This window comes from Girardinichthys multiradiatus, chromosome 13, assembly GCF_021462225.1.
Source record: "Girardinichthys multiradiatus isolate DD_20200921_A chromosome 13, DD_fGirMul_XY1, whole genome shotgun sequence".
Taxonomy (NCBI): Eukaryota; Metazoa; Chordata; class Actinopteri; order Cyprinodontiformes; family Goodeidae; genus Girardinichthys; species Girardinichthys multiradiatus.
This window is the reverse complement of record NC_061806.1, coordinates 25595908-25615279: the sequence shown is the minus strand read 5'-3', so window position 1 is coordinate 25615279 and position 19372 is coordinate 25595908. Positions and strand designations below refer to the sequence as shown.

General features: G+C 38.4%; 1 protein-coding gene across 1 annotated transcript; it reads right to left on the bottom strand.

Moving 5' to 3' along the window:
- Nucleotides 1-340: 340 nt before the first annotated feature.
- laptm4b (lysosomal protein transmembrane 4 beta) lies at nt 341-18486 on the bottom strand. Its single transcript, XM_047384662.1, has 7 exons — nt 18198-18486; nt 14735-14852; nt 12343-12416; nt 12147-12269; nt 11793-11891; nt 9438-9533; nt 341-2743 (listed from the first exon to the last, which is right to left on the bottom strand). Exons 1-7 carry the CDS (start codon nt 18288-18290, stop codon nt 2669-2671), a joined length of 678 nt encoding a protein of 225 aa, XP_047240618.1. The 5' UTR covers nt 18291-18486; the 3' UTR covers nt 341-2668.
- Between the last annotated feature and the right edge of the window lie 886 nt (nt 18487-19372).

Here is a 19372-nt window from a genome sequence, read left to right as displayed (position 1 = left end):
TAATGGAACTTCAGTTTACCATAGAAACAGAGAACAAACAGATCTAATGGCACTGAACCAGCAAAATTATTAACAAAAAACAATTCTGTCTGGGTCAAAACGTTTGGGCACAATTGTGAATTAAAAGGAGTTTAAAAAAAAAACACCTTGATTTCTTTTTAAAAAGTGGATATTTATTTTGTTTTGCTTTTCTAATATCTGGGGCAGTCTGTTGGAGGTTGCAGTTATTGGTATAAAAATGAAAGTCACATTCCCAGTACCATATGAACCTCCAACCACAGCGTTTGTACTCTATAATCTATAAACAGGTGTAATAAATCAATAAATAATAATCAACACAAGTGATTTAAACTTTTATTCTTTATAATTGATAACATGAGCTCATGCAGATCCAACAAAAGGGGAGGCAGACGTCCTGACAGGATAAATGAGCCACTAGCATCCGCATTGAAGTGGTTCAGATCCCTCTGAAAATCTGTCGTTTCTGCAACTTTCCCACAATGCAAACGCTGATTTATGGTATCTCCAACAATAAGCCTGTACAGTTCAGAAAACTGTAACTGGGTCACATTAGGAGACACCTAGCTACAGCATAGTAAGGTAAAACAAGCTAAACCACATAGATCAGTTTCCAGTGGCCTGAAGCTGACTTTAAAGTGCATTTCTATTCGGAGTACTGTAGGGTTTGCAGAGGCATTGGTCAGATTTTACATACTGGAATAAATGATGGTGGGAGGACAGCAATAATAAGAACAGGGTTCAAGTATCAAATGGAATAAAACTAGACTAATGAGCTGATGAACACACAGTTGCATAGTCTGCGTGATACAGTTAGTTGCATGTCAATAAATTAGAATATGCCTGAAAAGTTAATTCAGTAATTTGATAAAAAAAGTGAAATTCTATATCATATAGATTCATTACAGACTGAGTGAGTGTTTATTTCTGTTCATTATAATGACTGAAATATCGCTAATAAAATCCCAAAATGTAATTTCTCAAAACATAACATTAGATTAGACAAATAAATATATTTTTAATTCAGAATAATCCACAAACTCTTGAATGGACTTTGCTTCACAATGCTCCTTAAGGCTGTGGTTATCAGAACCGTTTGCCCTATACGTACCACACTTTTTCCTTTCACTTAACCTTCCGCTTATTTGTTTGGATACAACCAGCTTCTTTAGCATTGACCTGTTGCTAGCTTCACAAAATGTCAGTGCAGCATTCTTCCTCATGATTGTGTAGGTCATAAGATAACTGTTTAACTTTACTAAAAATTCTTTTTTAAATTGATTTACAAATGAATTACATTTTGCCAATGCTCTAATTTATTGAGATGCACTTATAAATATCTGTAATTCAGACAAAAAGGACTATATTATTTACTGCACATTACTTTTTGCCTCCCAATTGTCTGTCGCAACAGTTAAACATCTACACAAGGGAACAAACCAGATACATTGATGCTGAGCTGACTTCAACATCTCATTTTGCATTTTGCAGGATGTGCAACAGAAATATTACTATGTACTGAAGACAGGGAAATTACATCACATGTGCAGCGCGCAAAGAAAAACAAGGATGCATGTACAGCAGCACGTCATGCGGTCTTTACAGGAAAATACCCTCGGTCCAGCTAAGCCATGTTGATTAAAAAGGTCAAATTATTCACTGATTCTCGGGAACACAAAAGTCGAGCTATAGAGACCCAGTTAATGCTGCTGCAATGGAAAGACAGCGGTTTACCACATGCACTCACTTTAGTTTCTTATTCTACTCCCTGTTTGGATGTGGACCTGTAAGGGGTCAGTCTGTAAACAGCTTTTCGGATGCAGGCTTTACTGGATGATCATGTTAGATCTCGGAAAAAAGATAGGAAGGCAAACTGGAATATCGGGACAGAAATAAGTGGCTTGAATGATGGTTTCACTGGCAGTTGATGGGTAGACACATAGAAGACATTTCTTTTTTTTTATTAGTCAAGGTGTATTTTCTTCTGTATCCCTTCCCACAGGATGAGTGATACATGTTAATAATCCAACACAACACTTCTCACGTTTCCCCAATCGGTTTTTTACCATAATACAAAAAGTCATACAAAAATACCTCAACATTACATTCATTGAAGAAAATTTGTCAATTTGTTCCTAAAAAGTGCTATTTTACTGATAACATTTGTTGCTTTTTCATTCACACTCTTCTTTGCTTCATTGACCTTCATGTAGTTTGTCTCCATTCAAAGACACCAGGGTTAATTCACAGCATTGGGGCTTAACAGTTGGTGGCCAAACGGATGCAGTTTTTAATTAAAGCAAAAACAAAGGAGTTCACATTAAATTGGGTCAGAGCGATCTGGGCGTGCCAAGAGTTCAGGCGCTTCAAGCGAAGAGCAGCTGCCTATAGGGAGCGCTGGTGGGGATGGTCACACTGTCGTTGGAGAGGACGATGCATCACAACAAACTGGGTGGCAGGAGGAAGTGGAGGGGGACCAGAGTTACCCCAGGGTCACCTTAATCTAATCTAAACTTGACAGGAGTCCAGGCTGAAACCTGCATCTACAAACACGGGCTTGACTTGTTACTGCAGCCTGAGTTGGGATTCTACTGTTGAGAAGTAGATGTGGAAGGAGTTGGTGTGTATAATTCAGCAGTGAGGCCGTGTCTCATGCCTCCAAGTACTGGGGAGGTGGGTCCTTCGGTGGGATGGCAACTGCTTCCTCGTATGGTGGCAGCAGAACCTGCATTGCAACAAAGAACCAAAATGTAGCTCAGTGACTCAGTTTAAAAGAAACCCTTATATTTAATCTAGTTAGACATTATAAACTGTAAGTAAAAAATAACTTTTTGCTTTGATTAGAGACTAAATCCATCCTACAAAGCTGTTTTTTTTACCAAGGTATTGAGTTTTGATTCTTACCAAAATCACCTTCACAGAAATTCATTTATAGGAAAATTTCTAGAAGATTTGAGACCCAGCCTCTGGACAAAAAACATGAGCATCGCTTGCCTAAAGCGATGGTGTTATTTGATTCCTCCAGACCAATGCGGGCCAGAATAGTGAAGAGATGATTGTTTTGTGCTGTACCTAACATTTTCCATTTTAAGAATATTGCAATTGGAAGATCTTGTGCTAGAAAAAGTTGTCGACCTGGATCAACCACTTGTGCTGGCAGATTACTTGAATTTAAGTTCTGGGCCATTCCTAGTAGGGGTGCACCGATTAATCGGCCCCGATTTACTTAATTTTGGGAGATCGGCCGACACTTACACGTGAAACCGATCTTATCCACCGATCTTATCTACTTGTCTAGTTTTGTTCTTTTTTTAAATGTGAAAAATAAAAGACTAAAGGAACTGCAATGGTCCAAATGTTTCATTTATTTATAGCACTGCCTCATGTGCAGGTAAAACAGGCTTGTATTGTTTCACGGGTATCGTTCAATGTTTTTGGTATCGGCCAAAATCAGTATTGGCAGGTCAGGCTTTTCAAAGATCTGTAATCGGTGACTGGCCAGCAAACTGCAATCAGTGCACCCCTGATTCCTAGTGTTACAAATGACCTGCATTACACACTTTGGACACTTTAGGACACAAGGAAGGAAGGAAAAAAGAAGGACAGAAGGAAGAGAAATAAGGAGAACAAACAGAAGGAAGGACACAACATTTAGACAATGGGGAAGGAAACAGTCTGGAAATACAAATTTTCAAATCCTAAAACAAAATTCAGATTCCAAACTTTTTCCAGAACCTCATATAGTTCTTCTTCCCATCTTTTTTCCCCTTATTCCATCCCTACAAACAGCATGACAAGCTCCAGGGAACGCTCACACACAGACTCCGTCAGAGGTCTTTCTCTATAAGCGAAGTTATAAAACCAGCACTCATTCAGTGAGTGAGAAAGTATGCTCTCAGAGGGGATGAAATTGTGAAACAGCCAGAGCGGCCCTGCGAACGCATCACAGCTAGGATTTGAAATGAAGCAGACAGGTTATGTAACGTTTCCAGAAGAAGGGAGCGCAGAAAGAGATATGTAGAAAGAAGAGGAGGGAGGGGAAAAAAGAGGGGGGTGGGGGGGTGACCCTGGTGTATTTTCATGGCATTTATAGAAAAGCACAACAGATAGGAGGAAGCAGCTGGGCACTTAATGTCCGAAGGCTGCAAAAAGCCTTTTGAACGCATTCTTTGCTTTTTAATGGTAAAGACAGAGCGCTCTGTTTATCAGTGGACAGATTTAATGCAGTGATAAAAGCATGTTTTTTTTGTCCAGTCTAAAACAGGTTTGACCTTGCGGTTTGCCACAGATATCTGCTGCATTCGAAAACTAACGGCTCTTTCATACCTCTGTGATAAAAATGCAAGCAGCAGATGCTCCGGCCTTCATTTGGCCCGGTTACTCCAGCAGTTAAAAACTCTTTTTAATACATTTAACAAACCGACTTTCTTTTTAAAATAAATGCATTTAAATGATTCAATTATATGCATTTCCTCCCTTCTTGTGCAAAAGAAGGTTTCACAAATAAAAATCCCAAGCAAAGTTAGAAAGGATCATCAGTATGTTGAAAACAATGCACTTTAAAAACACACCTTAATCACATCGGGATACTTTTGCAATTTGTTTTTATTTGAGTAGCCAAGTTTTATTTATTTGAAGTTATTTTCTGTAATATACTCATTGTCTAGTGTAAGGAAATGTGGTTCTGTGATTCGGCTTAGATTAGGGTCACATCTAACTGGGATCAGAACCGGAACCAATATAAATCAGGCGTATAATAACATTTTCAAAAAAAGAAAATCTGACCGTATTAAATTATGCACATTATTTGATCCTTTTTATGGCCAGGAGATACGAGCTGATAAGTGTGTTAATGGTAAATTTCACAGTTTTCTTCGCATCTCGACCATCTTAGATTTGCTCAGTTTAGTTTGTAATCTATGCTAGGGCTAGTCAAATCTGGGCTGGATTATCACACACTAACACTGTCGATAGTCCCTATCTAATAAACAAATCTATAACAACTAGTTTTTATCTAGTCTATTAGTTTCATTGGGTCTCAGGCATCCCTGTTGCCATCTTCACTGTTTACTGTGACTGTCTACTGCACAGAAGATGCTTTGCATGTGATGTGTGGATTTGCTCCATACAATAATCAAAAATGAGTTTCTGAAAGACCAACTGCGTTTCTTCTTTGACACCGGAGTGAAGAAAGTAAACGTCACATTTCGAACGTTAGCTGCAGGGCCATATGATGCACAGTGTGACATCAGAGCCTGCTGGGTAAGCGGCTGTAAACGGAGTCTCGTAGGTAAGAGGAAAAGCGTCATCAGCATGAAGGGTGGCCACCGGAGCACAAGGACAAAGTGACAGATGAAGTGCTGCGCATGAGGTCGACAGGAGGTGTGAGGCAGATTAATGTCTTTCCTATTGGGATGGAGGATTATAAACACGACAGACACATGGAAACCATGACTCTGCTAAAGCCTCTTAGAAACAAATAGAGTTAACACTTCAGGGAACTGACGGCACCGGGGTCGGTTCAGCTGAATAAACCTACAGAAACGCTTCAACTAATGTTAGATCACTGAGCCCAACTGTACCACAGTTTCAGCTTCCAGTGCACAGTGCTGCGCTACTATTTACAGGAAGGAACTCGATATAATCATCCAACACATTTCATCTGAAACACAACATACTATTTAAATCACTATGGCTTTAAATACTGCTGCTGGGGGAGACATACAACAAAAAGCTTCCTTACATATTAAATAAACCCTAATATGCAAGAAATTTTGACAAGTTCTCCAAAGTCTCCAGTTTAAGCTCCCATTAAACAACTGGAGGAGATTAACAAAGTCACAGACTCAAGAGAACCTGCTGCCAACGTCCCAAAGAACACCTTTCAGGAGCTGTTTTGGTGACAAGGAGAACGGTTAGAAGATATTGTTTGTTTATTTGTAGTTTTCACCTCTTTCACAACTAGATCTAGTTATAAATTCCAGCCTGAGTTAAACCTAAAACAAATTTCTGTTCAGACGCCACTGTTTAATATTTATAGACGGAATACGCACATTGACGTTCATTTAAAAACAATGTTAGCATAATAACGGAATCATCACGTAACGTTTGTGTCTGGTCTGAACCAGCTTATTTATGGGTGAAAAGTTTCTGTTTTCTTTGCCCACATTCATCCTATTTAAATACGATTACATTTACAGTAAAGCTGCTCTTGTCCATATACAGGTCCTTCTCAAAATATTTGCATATTGTGATAAAGTTCATTATTTTCCATAATGTCATGATGAAAATTTAACATTCATATATTTTAGATTCATTGCACACTAACTGAAATATTTCAGGTCTTTTATTGTCTTAATACGGATGATTTTGGCATACAGCTCATGAAAACCCAAAATTCCTATCTCACAAAATTAGCATATTTCATCCGACCAATAAAAGAAAAGTGTTTTTAATACAAAAAACGTCAACCTTCAAATAATCATGTACAGTTATGCTACTCAATACTTGGTCGGGAATCCTTTTGCAGAAATGACTTGCTTCAATGCGGCGTGGCATGGAGGCAATCAGCCTGTGGCACTGCTGAGGTCTTATGGAGGCCCAGGATGCTTCGATAGCGGCCTTTAGCTCATCCAGAGTGTTGGGTCTTGAGTCTCTCAACATTCTCTTCACAATATCCCACAGATTCTCTATGGGGTTCAGGTCAGGAGAGTTGGCAGGCCAATTGAGCACAGTGATACCATGGTCAGTAAACCATTTACCAGTGGTTTTGGCACTGTGAGCAGGTGCCAGGTCGTGCTGAAAAATGAAATCTTCATCTCCATAAAGCTTTTCAGCAGATGGAAGCATGAAGTGCTCCAAAATCTCCTGATAGCTAGCTGCATTGACCCTGCCCTTGATAAAACACAGTGGACCAACACCAGCAGCTGACACGGCACCCCAGACCATCACTGACTGTGGGTACTTGACACTGGACTTCTGGCAGTTTGGCATTTCCTTCTCCCCAGTCTTCCTCCAGACTCTGGCACCTTGATTTCTGAATGACATGCAGAATTTGCTTTCATCCGAAAAAAGTACTTTGAACCACTGAGCAACAGTCCAGTGCTGCTTCTCTGTAGCCCAGGTCAGGCGCTTCTGCTGCTGTTTCTGGTTCAAAAGTGGCTTGACCTGGGGAATGCAGCACCTGTAGCCCATTTCCTGCACACGCCTGTGCACGGTGGCTCTGGATGTTTCTACTCCAGACTCAGTCCACTGCTTCCGCAGGTCCCCCAAGGTCTGGAATCGGCCCTTCTCCACAAACTTCCTCAGGGTCCGGTCACCTCTTCTCGTTGTGCAGCGTTTTCTGCCACACTTTTTCCTTCCCACAGACTTCCCACTGAGGTGCCTTGATACAGCACTCTGGGAACAGCCTATTCGTTCAGAAATTTCATTCTGTGTTTTACCCTCTTGCTTGAGGGTGTCAATAGTGGCCTTCTGGACAGCAGTCAGGTCAGCAGTCTTACCCATGATTGGGGTTTTGAGTGATGAACCAGGCTGGGAGTTTTAAAGGCCTCAGGAATCTTTTGCAGGTGTTTAGAGTTAACTCGTTGATTCAGATGATTAGGTTCATAGCTCGTTTAGAGACCCTTTTAATGATATGCTAATTTTATGAGATAGGAATTTTGGGTTTTCATGAGCTGTATGCCAAAATCATCCGTATTAAGACAATAAAAGACCTGAATTATTTCAGTTAGTGTGCAATGAATCTAAAATATATGAATGTTAAATTTTCATCATGACATTATGGAAAATAATGAACTTTATCACAATATGCTAATATTTTGAGAAGGACCTGTATATGTGTTTGTGTATTTGCTGTCTTTAATAAAACCTTCGTTTTTGCAGTTTAACAACATTTGCAGTGTTAATTTGGCTGTACTCACACTATGCTTGACGTTCTAAGAAATTGCTAGTGGCAGAATGAAGAGGGCATGGCATTTTGATGACTGTTTCTGCATATTTTGTCCCAAAATATCCCTCAGCTTACAGCAGCCATTCAGCACCGAATCAAACGTCATGTAAAGTTGCCACTAGGGATGGATGGTGTGGATTAAAAACTTTATTGAGATATCTTGTGGTGTTAATTTGGGGTAACTATAAAAGTGATTATAGGGTATTTAGACATTCGTCAATCTGTTTGGCTTTAAATCCATCACTACATACGCTCCCCTAAACACAAATGTTAAAAATAAAACTTATCCATTATATGTTCTACTTCAGTACAACACTAAACAACGCAAAATAACTGCATTTATTGATGTTCTCAAAGAACCAACAGTGAATAAAATGTTGACTTTTAAGTTGGCAAACATCAGTAATTAGAGTTTATTGTTTTTTTCAAATAAAACAACAATTCTTAGTGATTTATGTTCCTGGTTTTAATAAATAAATTAGTTACCCATCTGTTGTCAAAGTTTTAAAGGAGTATTGTTAAGTTCAAAGTTTTTGGACAACCCTGGTCTGAAGTTCATAAAACTGCACCAAAGTGAATTAATAAGAAAACACCATTTTACTGTTGGGTTATTATTTAAAACATGGACTGTAGATTTGTTTTAAAGGAAATAGGATCTGGATGGCTGAATAATTTGGCTTTTAATGTTTAATAATGAGCAGGAAATCAACCAAAGCATACATTGTTATTCCTAGAAGTGAAAGATGAAATTATTATTAACAACAGGGGAAATATAATTGTCTGAGCAATAAAGCCTTATTGAGCAGATAGAATAAAAGAAAAAGAAAAAGCAAGTCCTGGAATATAGAGTGCTGGACACATTTACTAGAACCTCTGATAAAGATCAGAAATCACATGGAAAACATGTAGATAAAATCAGACATTTAACATAAGTACATTCCTTCAGTGGGGAAAAATCTCATGCAAAAACAATAATTCATAAAGCTTAAACAGAAAAAGCTTCAGTTACATTTACCTGACAGGAGATTTTTACGGTGGCCAATAATTATGCCACCTATTATTTTGGTAAACAGTGTCTTTCTTAGGGGATATTTTTCATTTCTGAATTAATGTGCTGAAATTAAACATTGTATTTTATCATGTCATAATTTTTTGTGTGAGATAATACCAGCTTTACCAAAGATGAAATTATTTCTGAGCTCTTTACACATCCCTACCAGAGGAGGTATTAGTAGTGCTTTAAATTCTGAAAATACATTCAGTTTACTCGTGTATTTTCATCATAACCCCACTAAACCGAGCACTGCATCTGAATCCTACTGAAAAATAATCACAGATTACACAATAAACTGAAGGCCCTTTCAGGCAAAAGAGTAAACGCTCTTACTGCACAAATGTAATCCCAACACGTTGAGACGGTGAAGGCATTGCCAGACTGTTGTTAAGGTGAGGGAATAGGAGGACTCACCGTGGTGTCGTTTGTGGTGACGTAAACCAGGACTTCTGTGGTGCCTCTGCCACTCACATATCTGTAGCAGTTCCACACACAGCCAATCAGGTAGGCCTGTCCACAGGAAGTGGAAAGATATATGAAATAAAGTTTTAACACAGTGAGCTTTAAATACTTCAGTCATACTGTACTGTGTAACACAGCTATAAGGACATTCAGGACAATTTTGTTCTTCTTTTTGAGCCTTCTCCATTTTACCAGAGGCAACTTAACAGGCATCTCTTAATTCACCGAGGCAACGCCTGCATGAAAGGGTGGTCGCTGACTTGGCAAAAGAAGAGGAGCTCCATTGTGTGTGTGTTTGTGTGTGATTAGCCTGCTGAGTCAGTGCCCCTGCCAGCAGCTCGAGCAATCAACCAGGAAGCCAGGCAGAGTGCAAGCCAATCACTTTACCATCTGCTGAGCTGACCTCCTCCTCTGTGCATCACAAGTGGAAGGTCAGCTTAATCATCAAGTCAAGCATCAGTTTGCACATTTATGAAATGTTGCCTTGCTGATCACCACTTTATTATTCCTTGCATTGCTTTGCTCTCCACCATTCATTATTTTTTATTTAAAGAATATTTTATACACAATACAAATGTAAATTTGCTTTCCTTTGGCTTGCATTTGATAAATTTCTCATGAGCTGGGCATGCATCACTCTAAATAATCTTCTCTAGTTTCTATATCTGTAACTCTTTTCAGCCAAATCACTCAGCCATTTAAATCTTCTTCTATCCCAAATTGTCTTTTATTTAATCTGTTCTACCCAGTTCTCTCTTTTCCCCATCTGCCTGTATCATCTGTGCCAAGTGCAGTGAAGTGAAGGATGTTGGCTTGACGAGTAATGTCAGCAGGTGTTCACTCCATCCTGAGAGACGAAGGAGTCCTTGAGCATTAACATCTGGTGCTTTCTGGGGGTCTCAGTGATGCTCTGTTTAAAGAACGGCAGCGATTATCCTGTGGTCAATGGCATAACTGCATAATTATTGAGCCTCAACTCCATAAACTAAACAAAGTTCCCTGTCAAAGACACGAAATGTATGACTGTTTCGACTGTGGGCTGTTTTCCAGCGGCTGCTTCCTGTCATAAAAACCAGGGCTCCGGCTTTGGATATCTGCCGAGAACAATTCTAATCTGAGCTTAGAGGAGAAACAACTTGATTTGATTGTACAGATGACTGCAACTTTCTGCCCCATCTCATCCAAGAGCCTTGGGAGTGTAGCTGCGCCTAGAGAGTCATCCATGCATTAAGGGACAATTGGTTTGACAAGAGTCGGATTCCTGACATGCGTGACCCTCTGCTCTTTGACTGAATGACCGCCTCACAAAGAACCCTGACAATCAGAACCTCCACAGTGACAGGTTACATAAAGGTGATATACTTCAAACTGCTATGAGAGGTGAACAGTGTGTGAGACTTAATTTCTTTCTATTGCATGCCAAATGAACATCCTAAAGTGCCTATGCCAAAGTATCCATACCCCTTAAATCTGTTCACATTGTCACGTTACAACCACACACTTCCAAGGATTTTTATTAGAATTTTATACCAATAGAACTGTGATGTGGGAGCACAAGGAGATGTGGTTTTCAAACAGGTACCTGAAAAGTGTGGCCAGCATTTACAATCAGCCCCCATGAGAAGAACTAACCTTTGCTGCAAGGCTTTTTTTTTTTTTTTACATGTTTTCTTTGTAAAATAGCTCAAGCTCAGTCAGGTTGGATTGAGAGCATCTCTGAACATCAGTTTTCAAGCCAAAGATTAGAACCATTATAACCCATAAATATACTCCACAACGTTTTATTCCAGGCTTCATCCTGCATTTAGCTGCATCTATCTTCCAACTCTGAGCACTTCACCTGTCCCTAAAGAATAAACACAACCCCACAGCATGATCCTACCACCACCATGTTTCACAGAGATGATTGTATGTTAAGGGTGAAATGCAGTATGACCTTTTGCCACTTATATGGTGTGGACAAACTGACCAGAGCACATTCCACATGTTTGCTGTGTCCTCTAAACGGCTTTTGGCAAACTGCCAAAGGTACTTTTAATTGCTTCCTTTAAACGGTACCTTCTTTCTTGTCCTATTTCCATAATTAAACGAGGATAGAAAATGGCTGCATGGACGGATCACTTTACTTCCACTTTACATTTATTTGTTACTTTTCCGTGTTGGTCTATCCAATAACATCCCAATAAAATACACTGAAGCATGCGGCTGTAACGTGACCAAAACTAAAAAAGTTTAAGGGATTTCAGGGGTGCTTTATGTGCATTATCTTTTTTCAGGCAGATTATTTTAGATTCAAAGACCTCCTACCTTGAAGGAGAGGATGCAGCCAATGAAGAGCAGGACTGCAAAGACTAGGCACATATTGTTTGTGGACATGATGTCCTCCTTGTAAGGGAATGTCCCCGGCTGGAAAGGAGGAACAGAGAAAGATCAATAAATGTTTAAACAGAAAAATAAATCTAGAAGAAAAAGAACAAAAAAAGTTGTTTCTAAATTATTCAGATGTTTCCTGAAGCGATAAAATCAGAGCAGCGTGTTAAGCAGTTAAACTGCAACCCGACAGCAATGAGCCTTTTATTGATTAAAAACATAATACAAGAACATCCAAAACCACGTCAATATGTACAGCAGGTGTTTAAGATTCGATGAAAATCTGCTCACCAGCTGCTGAAGGTAGTCCTGCACCGTGTTGGGATAAACCACCACACTAATGGCCACCAGTGTGTTAAGGGCAAAGTCGAAGATCTGGTAGCAGAAGAATGGAATGATCCAAGCAGCGTGTTGCTACAGGGGAGAGATTAGGATTAAATAGAGAAAGTCATTTTCATCAAATCCAAACTGATGACTGCGTGTTTACCTTGTAAGCACCATATGTTGCCATGCCACATATAAGAATCATGAGAAGGGATATTGCAGTTGCAATGCAGATATCTGCAGGGGAAGACAAAAGACAAAACAGCATTAGATGTATAGTTTACAAGTGAAAAAATAAGAAATTCATACTTTCCTAAGTATGTATTACAGCAAAGTTGCTCTGTTTTATCTTGTAAAGCTTTTAGATGCTTTCTGCATTGGAACATGTTGGGTTTGAAAATGCTAGCGACCTCTTTACAAATCACAGATTGCTGTTTAGTGTACTAGCACACGCTAGCTGCTAAGACTTAAAGCGAGTTTAAAAATTCACTCTGTAACCTTTATTTTTATACTATTGAAACTGTTTTACAGCACAGGTAGTGTGATGTTGCCTGTGAATTAAAGACCAGTGCAAACAGGAAGGCTATTTCCAAAACTGTTTTTATTTCTGCCTAAAATACCGGTGCTGATCAGAAATCATAATCGGCTAAAATCTGCATCAGCAGGTCAAAGCTTTACAAAAAACAGAGGTTGTCAAGTATGTTTTTCTCAAATCAGTATTTTCCTAAATGAGCCCTGCCTTGTTATGCAAAACGCCTAAAACCAAGGTTTGCACTTACAAGGACATTTACCAAGGTTGAAAACAAGAATGTCAATTTTTTCCCTAAACTGTAGTTTGAAAAGTAAAAAGTTAACTGAATGGTTGCAGGTTTGATTCCAGCTTCCCCCTGCCACATGGCAACATTTCAAGACACTGAACCGTGTTACCTACCAATCTGCGTCTGTATAAGCATTGGAGTGGATGAGTCTGGTGTAAAAGCGCCTTGCGTGGTCCAGAAAAGCGCTATTAGAATCAGTCCATTTGTTCCATTAACATGTGCAACCCCACAGGAAGAAAGCTTGCCACAAAACAAAACACCTTAAGGAGTTGCTGTCCTTGGTCTGCTATGCTCAGTCTATAACCAACATTATGTAAGAGGTGCTAAGTGTACCTAAATCTAACACCCTCTCAGGTCTCACTGATGAACCCCTACACTTGTCAGTGTAGCACTCAGTTATGTACTAAAACCACCCACTGACAGAGTTCCTACATATTCTCTGTGTCAAGTTTCCATTCTGTTCCACACCTAAATGTCCAAATATATCCGTGTGTTCGGGACATTTTTGCCTGTCTTGTCACATTAGACACAGCATCACTTCATGTCTGTAAAACTGTGTTAGATAAAGGCCTAAATCCAGATTTATATCTAGTCATTTTGAAATGGATTTTTCTGAATGACTTCAAAAACCATGTGAACTGTTATAAATAAATGACACAACTGAAGCATATAACCCCCTTAGCTTAAATAACTCTATTTAGCCTTTTCCCCCAAGAATGACCAACAAGGACGATGTGAACTTAACATTTTATTACCATGTTTGGTGGTGCTTATTGCAATAATAATAAAAAGTGTTTCTAAAATCCATCACAGTCTTTTTGGTTTCAAATCTATCACTGCATACATGCAGATCCACACACACACACACACACACACACACACACACACACGCATCCGTGTTTTACTATTGTTATGAGAACTTTTCGGTTACTTCCATTGACTTCCATTCATTTTCCTTGATTTTTAGTGCCTAACACTAACCCTAACAATAACTCAATTCATACCCTAGTCCTAAACCTAACCCCTGTCCCAAGAACGGAATTTGAAAAAGTGAGGACCAGGAAAATGTCCTCACTTTGTCAAAATGTCCTCACTTTGTCAAAATGTCCTCACTTTGTCAAAATGTCCTCACTTTGTCAAAATGTCCTCACTTTGTCAAAATGTCCTCACTTTGTCAAAATGTCCTCACTTTGCGATACAAATACGAAAAATGGTTCTCACTCAGCAACAAGTACAAGAACACACACACACAAACACACACACACACACACACCTACCAACAAGCTCCCAAATTTTGTATTAAAAACAGAAAGGAAAAATGTCACCCAACCATCAGAAATGTCCATCTATCTGGTAAAAGAAAACAAAACAATATCAGAAGCTTTTGTCCACACACCCCGGCTGGCCCTCAGTCTTTGCCCAATGCAGAACAAACATGTCGGGGCAGCAGTTAGTCAAGATGGCCGTTTTAATCTGAGAATTAAAGCAGTCATTTTTAATCAGCTGCCTGGGACAGTTTCTGAAATCTTCAAGAGGCGACTGTCATGATGACGGCTGCTGCAGGGAGAGCACTGAAAATACACATCATGCACACTGATTTGGTCTCTGTGCTGCGCAGCTAACTCAGCTACGTCTGTGCCGAGGGCAGCACTCTCACAGAAGTCTGGCAGTTGGACACATCATGTGAGTCTCATAATCTCATTCGACTCAAAAACAAAGCAAACTCATGGCACTTACTAGCATCATCCATGACGTCGATGTCAGTTCCCAACTCGGAGCTGGTAAGATGGTACCGGTACTGAACTGGATCATAGAGAGCTGACAACAAAATGAGTAGGACCACCGCGTTGATTATCTGAGGGCGGAAAGAAAAACAAATAACAATGATGTGGGTAAATCTTTAGGCAACGTGGGAGCTCATCAAGCCTGGTACGGTACAGGTAGAAAAAACATGACTTTTTCAGTAAGTTGGGTGAAATTTCAAATAACATTTAAAAATTTATTTTACTATTCTAAGTCATTGCTTTAATTTGAACTCACAATAAGAAATATTTTCATTGTAATAATACGGTGCAAGCATGTACCATCTGGCTTGATGAACAAACTGTAGAGACCGTCTGAAACTGTGCATTCATATATTTCACCTTTAGGACTAAAGAAATACCAAGATTAGTTTTCGAGAGTTATGTTTTAGATCTGTTCTTTAATTTTCTTAGCAAATGTTAGAGAAAAAATTGGAGATAGTTTGAATTGTGATTAATACCTTATATTTCCAGACTCATTTTTGAGGACTGTTGATACAAATTTACACATATTTTTTGTACCCGAAGAGCAGAGGCATAATGCAAAGCTTTTCATATGTACACATTCATTGGTCAATAAGAAACTTGACCAGATAGACTTTATCTAACCCAATGAGACCATTAAAGTTTAAAAATAACAAATGCAGATTTTTGCTTTTCTTACTGTGTCAAGCTCTTAGTTTTTTTAAAATGCCATTTCTCTCTTCTAGTAACTTTGAAAAGGTTAACTTATTTTCCTTCTGCATGGATTACTGTAAAGGTCTTTAGGTTAGAGAAGGGCTGTCGCAGACAGAACATGCAAACCCCAAACTCAATTATGAAAGGGCCCGGCCGAAATTCAGGACCAGGACCTTCTTGCTACAGGGCAGCAGGGCTATGATGCCACGCGGCCCATTGTAGAAATTAGGTTTAAAATGTTATTGCTTGTTCACTGCTCCAGTTATCCTTTAACTGTATGTATTCCAACCAAATCACAGAGGTTTGCAGAACAAATGCTTCTTGCTGTTCCCAGGTCCAGATACCGGTCAAAGAATAGAGGAACCTACGCCTTTGCAGTAGCTGCTCATAAATAATAATAAATGCTTCTACTCATAAGGATCTCAACAACGTTTCTTAAAACACTTTGAAGTCATTGAATTAAATCTGTTTTAATTCATTAACTTCTAAACCTAACTAAATGCTTGTTAATTGTGTTTTTTTTTATGTGTGACTAAATTTGATATATGTTTTTATGTTTTATGAATTGTACGACACTTTGGTCAACTGTTGGTTCTTATAAGTGTGTCCATTAAATCAAGACTGAAAACTGTGTACTGCAGCTTTCCCATAAGGATCAAAGATTGATTTACCTGCTCATTTCTATCAAGTCTTGGCTGTTTGTTTATTTTAAAGTTGCATTTTAAGTGTTGTTTATCTTTTTGTATGATGCTTAATTTTTTACTTTCGTCCTTTTGATGTATTTTGTGATTTAAATGTGATTTCCTGTTCCTTTATTTTCCTGTACAGCACTCTGAATTACCTTGTGTATGAATGATGCTGCACAAATAAACTTAGATTGCCTTAATAAATAAATATTTTTACATTATGGTATTTTGTAGGTTATTTCTGATTAATTTTCTTACATTTATTTTATTGTCTTACATTGTGAAGAACTGTTTGATTACAATCTGTGAAAGGTACTTTATTTATTAATAATAAACTTCTGAAGACGCTCAAATAGTAAAAGTACTCATAGGAAGTAATTACTTCTTTTTATACCCCTGGTTCTATATTAAGGCATTGTTAACTATGGTAGGGTCAAACTGAATGAGGGAAAGAGGCTTTCCAAAGGTCAAGGATTTGCAGAGCTTACTGAACTATGTTTAAAACTACAGGTTATCCTAGGAGTAAAAACTATATTTAACTTGTTATAAATGTAGGACAAATTAAAAACTGGCAACGTGATTTCTAAAAACAACCAAACCAGCTTAAAGTTTCTGACGAAACTAACCAGAGTTAAATACTTAAAAGGCCAAGTAATCAGACATGAAAGTAGAAGTGGCCATTGGCCATATTGTTTATCGTTATTGTGAAGATTTTCTTATCATGATAACAAATATGATTTATTGTAACAACAATAAATTCCAATTAATGATGTTTGAAAACCCCAAACACTAGCTGTATGGTCAGGATTTTAATTTTAATTATTTTCTCTACTGAGAATATGAGAGCATCAATAAATTTCAATAAATTTGACAATATAATTAAAAGCAGGTACTGTGTGCAGTTTAGTGAGGATAATCACGCTGTGGGGTGTTGTAAATACTTTTTTTTACCGTCACAAGAAACTATCGTGATAAAATTTTAAGTTCATATCCTAACCCTACTGGAAAGGTGACATTTTAGCTGATTCCCTAAGCATAGGTGAAGCTTGAACAGGAAATGTTCAGCTTTAAGCCCTTTTTTCGCTTTCCCACCACGTAGTCTTCAAGATAGGCCCCAAACGTGGGGAAAAAGCCAGAAAAACGCATAAGAAAATCACAATTTTCACAAATAGAATAAAGCTTTCACAAACTGTATTTTATAGTGTGTCATCAGAATTTATGTCCAGGTTCAACCAGTGTAGTTATTTAGCCTGAAAACGTCTGATGTGGCCAGGAAGCCAAAAAAAAAAAAAAAGACATAAAATCGACTGGTTTGAGTTTTCACACATTGAAAATGGGTTTTATAAACCACAAGCTGTATTTGATCAAACCTATTATTATTAATGTAGAACATAATTGTCCAGGTTTGATTTGTCTAGGTAGTTTTCAAGCTGCATCCCATTTAATGTGAAGAAGCCACACAAAAAAAAAAATGTCTTAAAATCACACTTTTTACAATTTTGTTTTACATTTTGTACAAATTGAGTAAAGTTTACAAAAACCAAAAACAGTATCTGTCATTAGAATATAAAAATTGTGTCCGTGTCTCACATCTCTAGGTTTTATAGGACCCCATCTAATGTGGTGAAGCTTAAAAGAAAGATGTAAAATCACCACAAATTGAACAAAGGTTTAACAAATAAACACATATAACAAACAAAGCGTTATATAGAATCTGTAGTGACTATAAGATATTCCAGCTCAAGTTGGTCCATTGAAATTATTTTAAATTTCGGGCTAGTCTGGATCAAAGATAGCCCAGATTCGTTCAATGGAGGGAAATACCTTCGGCTAACTTCGGCGTCTAACGGGCGTTTCGGCTCATTAAACCGAAGGCATCCGAAAATATTCAAAGTAAAAAAAAAAAGAAAAAAGAAAACTTATCAGCAAGTGCGGTTGGCAGCTACTACCCTACTTGTGAAACATTTTTACTACAAATTGTGCTACACATTCGGTGCTGACATGGAGAGAGAGAAGAAAGAAACTGGACCTTACCATGTACCATATGCCCAGAATAATGGTGCCCGTCCGTACATGGCAGCAGAGGCAGCAGCTCGTCGAGTACCACCGATCCCACGGCGAAATCATCTTTTACTAACGTTTGGAGTTTATTTCATGAATACTGCGCCCCCCACCCCCTTCTAAATTATTAGGGACCGCCGAGGCTACAGCGACAGAATCAGGTGAAGCGGCAGACACAGCATCCAGCGGACGTTTGAAGTGTTTTTCTTCCAGAGAGGAGAGTCGTTCGAGCGGAGAGGCAGAGGAAGAGGGAACCGTTAATCTGCTTTATCCTCCGGTCACGTGATCAGCCGAGGATTTTTTTTTTTCTAGGGCCAAAATGAGAGGAAAGATGATGATGATGTACTAAAATCACACAAATATCCTTTTTTTTTTTTTTGCCCTTTCCTTTTTTAATACAGTGTCCTGCAAAAGCTTCCGTACCTCTTAAACTTTTTCCACATTAGTCACATTACAAACACGAATTTAAATGTATTTTATTGGGATGTGGTGATAAACCCACGCCCCTTTGCAAAAATAGCTTAAAAACTATCAGACTTTGATTGACAGCAACTGTGAACATCTATTTTCAAGTCTTGCCACAGACTCATAGCTGGATTTATTGTAGGTCTGGGCTTTGACTGGGTCATTTTAACAGATAAATATTCTTTGATCCAAACCATTCTGCTGTTGAACCTCTACCCTGGTCTCAAGCCATTTGCAGACTCCATCTTTCTGTACTCCATCCTGTATTTAGCTCCATCCATCTTTCCATAAACTCCGATCAGCTTTCATGTCTCTGGGGGAATTAGTGCAATAAACTACAAACATAAAATAACAGACATAAAACAACTTTTTTTTTTAACAGCAATAAAAACATACAGTACTATGGAAGGATATTTGTCCCGTTACAGATTTCTCCCATTTTTGTTTTTAACATCATCAAATAATTTTTAATATCAGTCAAGAATAACATGAGTAAATATAAAATGCAGTTATCAGAGTGATTTTAATTATGAATAGCCTCTTTAAGACCATGACACAAATGTTAATCAAATTTAAGTGCGGACTTTGACTAGGCCACTCTAAAACCTTAACTTTGTTTGGTTTGAGGTATTTAAAGGTGGACTTGTTCTTGTGCTGTGGATCATTGTCCTGCTGCTTAACTC

Excerpts from the sequence above, each read along its gene's own strand:
- laptm4b (XM_047384662.1), bottom strand. The coding sequence starts at position 18,290 with ATGATTTCGCCGTGGGATCGGTGGTACTCGACGAGCTGCTGCCTCTGC. Across the intron at positions 12,270-12,342 it reads CAACATATGGTGCTTACAAG|CAACACGCTGCTTGGATCAT; the intron begins GTAAACACGCAG and ends TCTCCCCTGTAG. Across the intron at positions 9,534-11,792 it reads GCTGCATCCTCTCCTTCAAG|GCCTACCTGATTGGCTGTGT; the intron begins GTAGGAGGTCTT and ends TCCTGTGGACAG.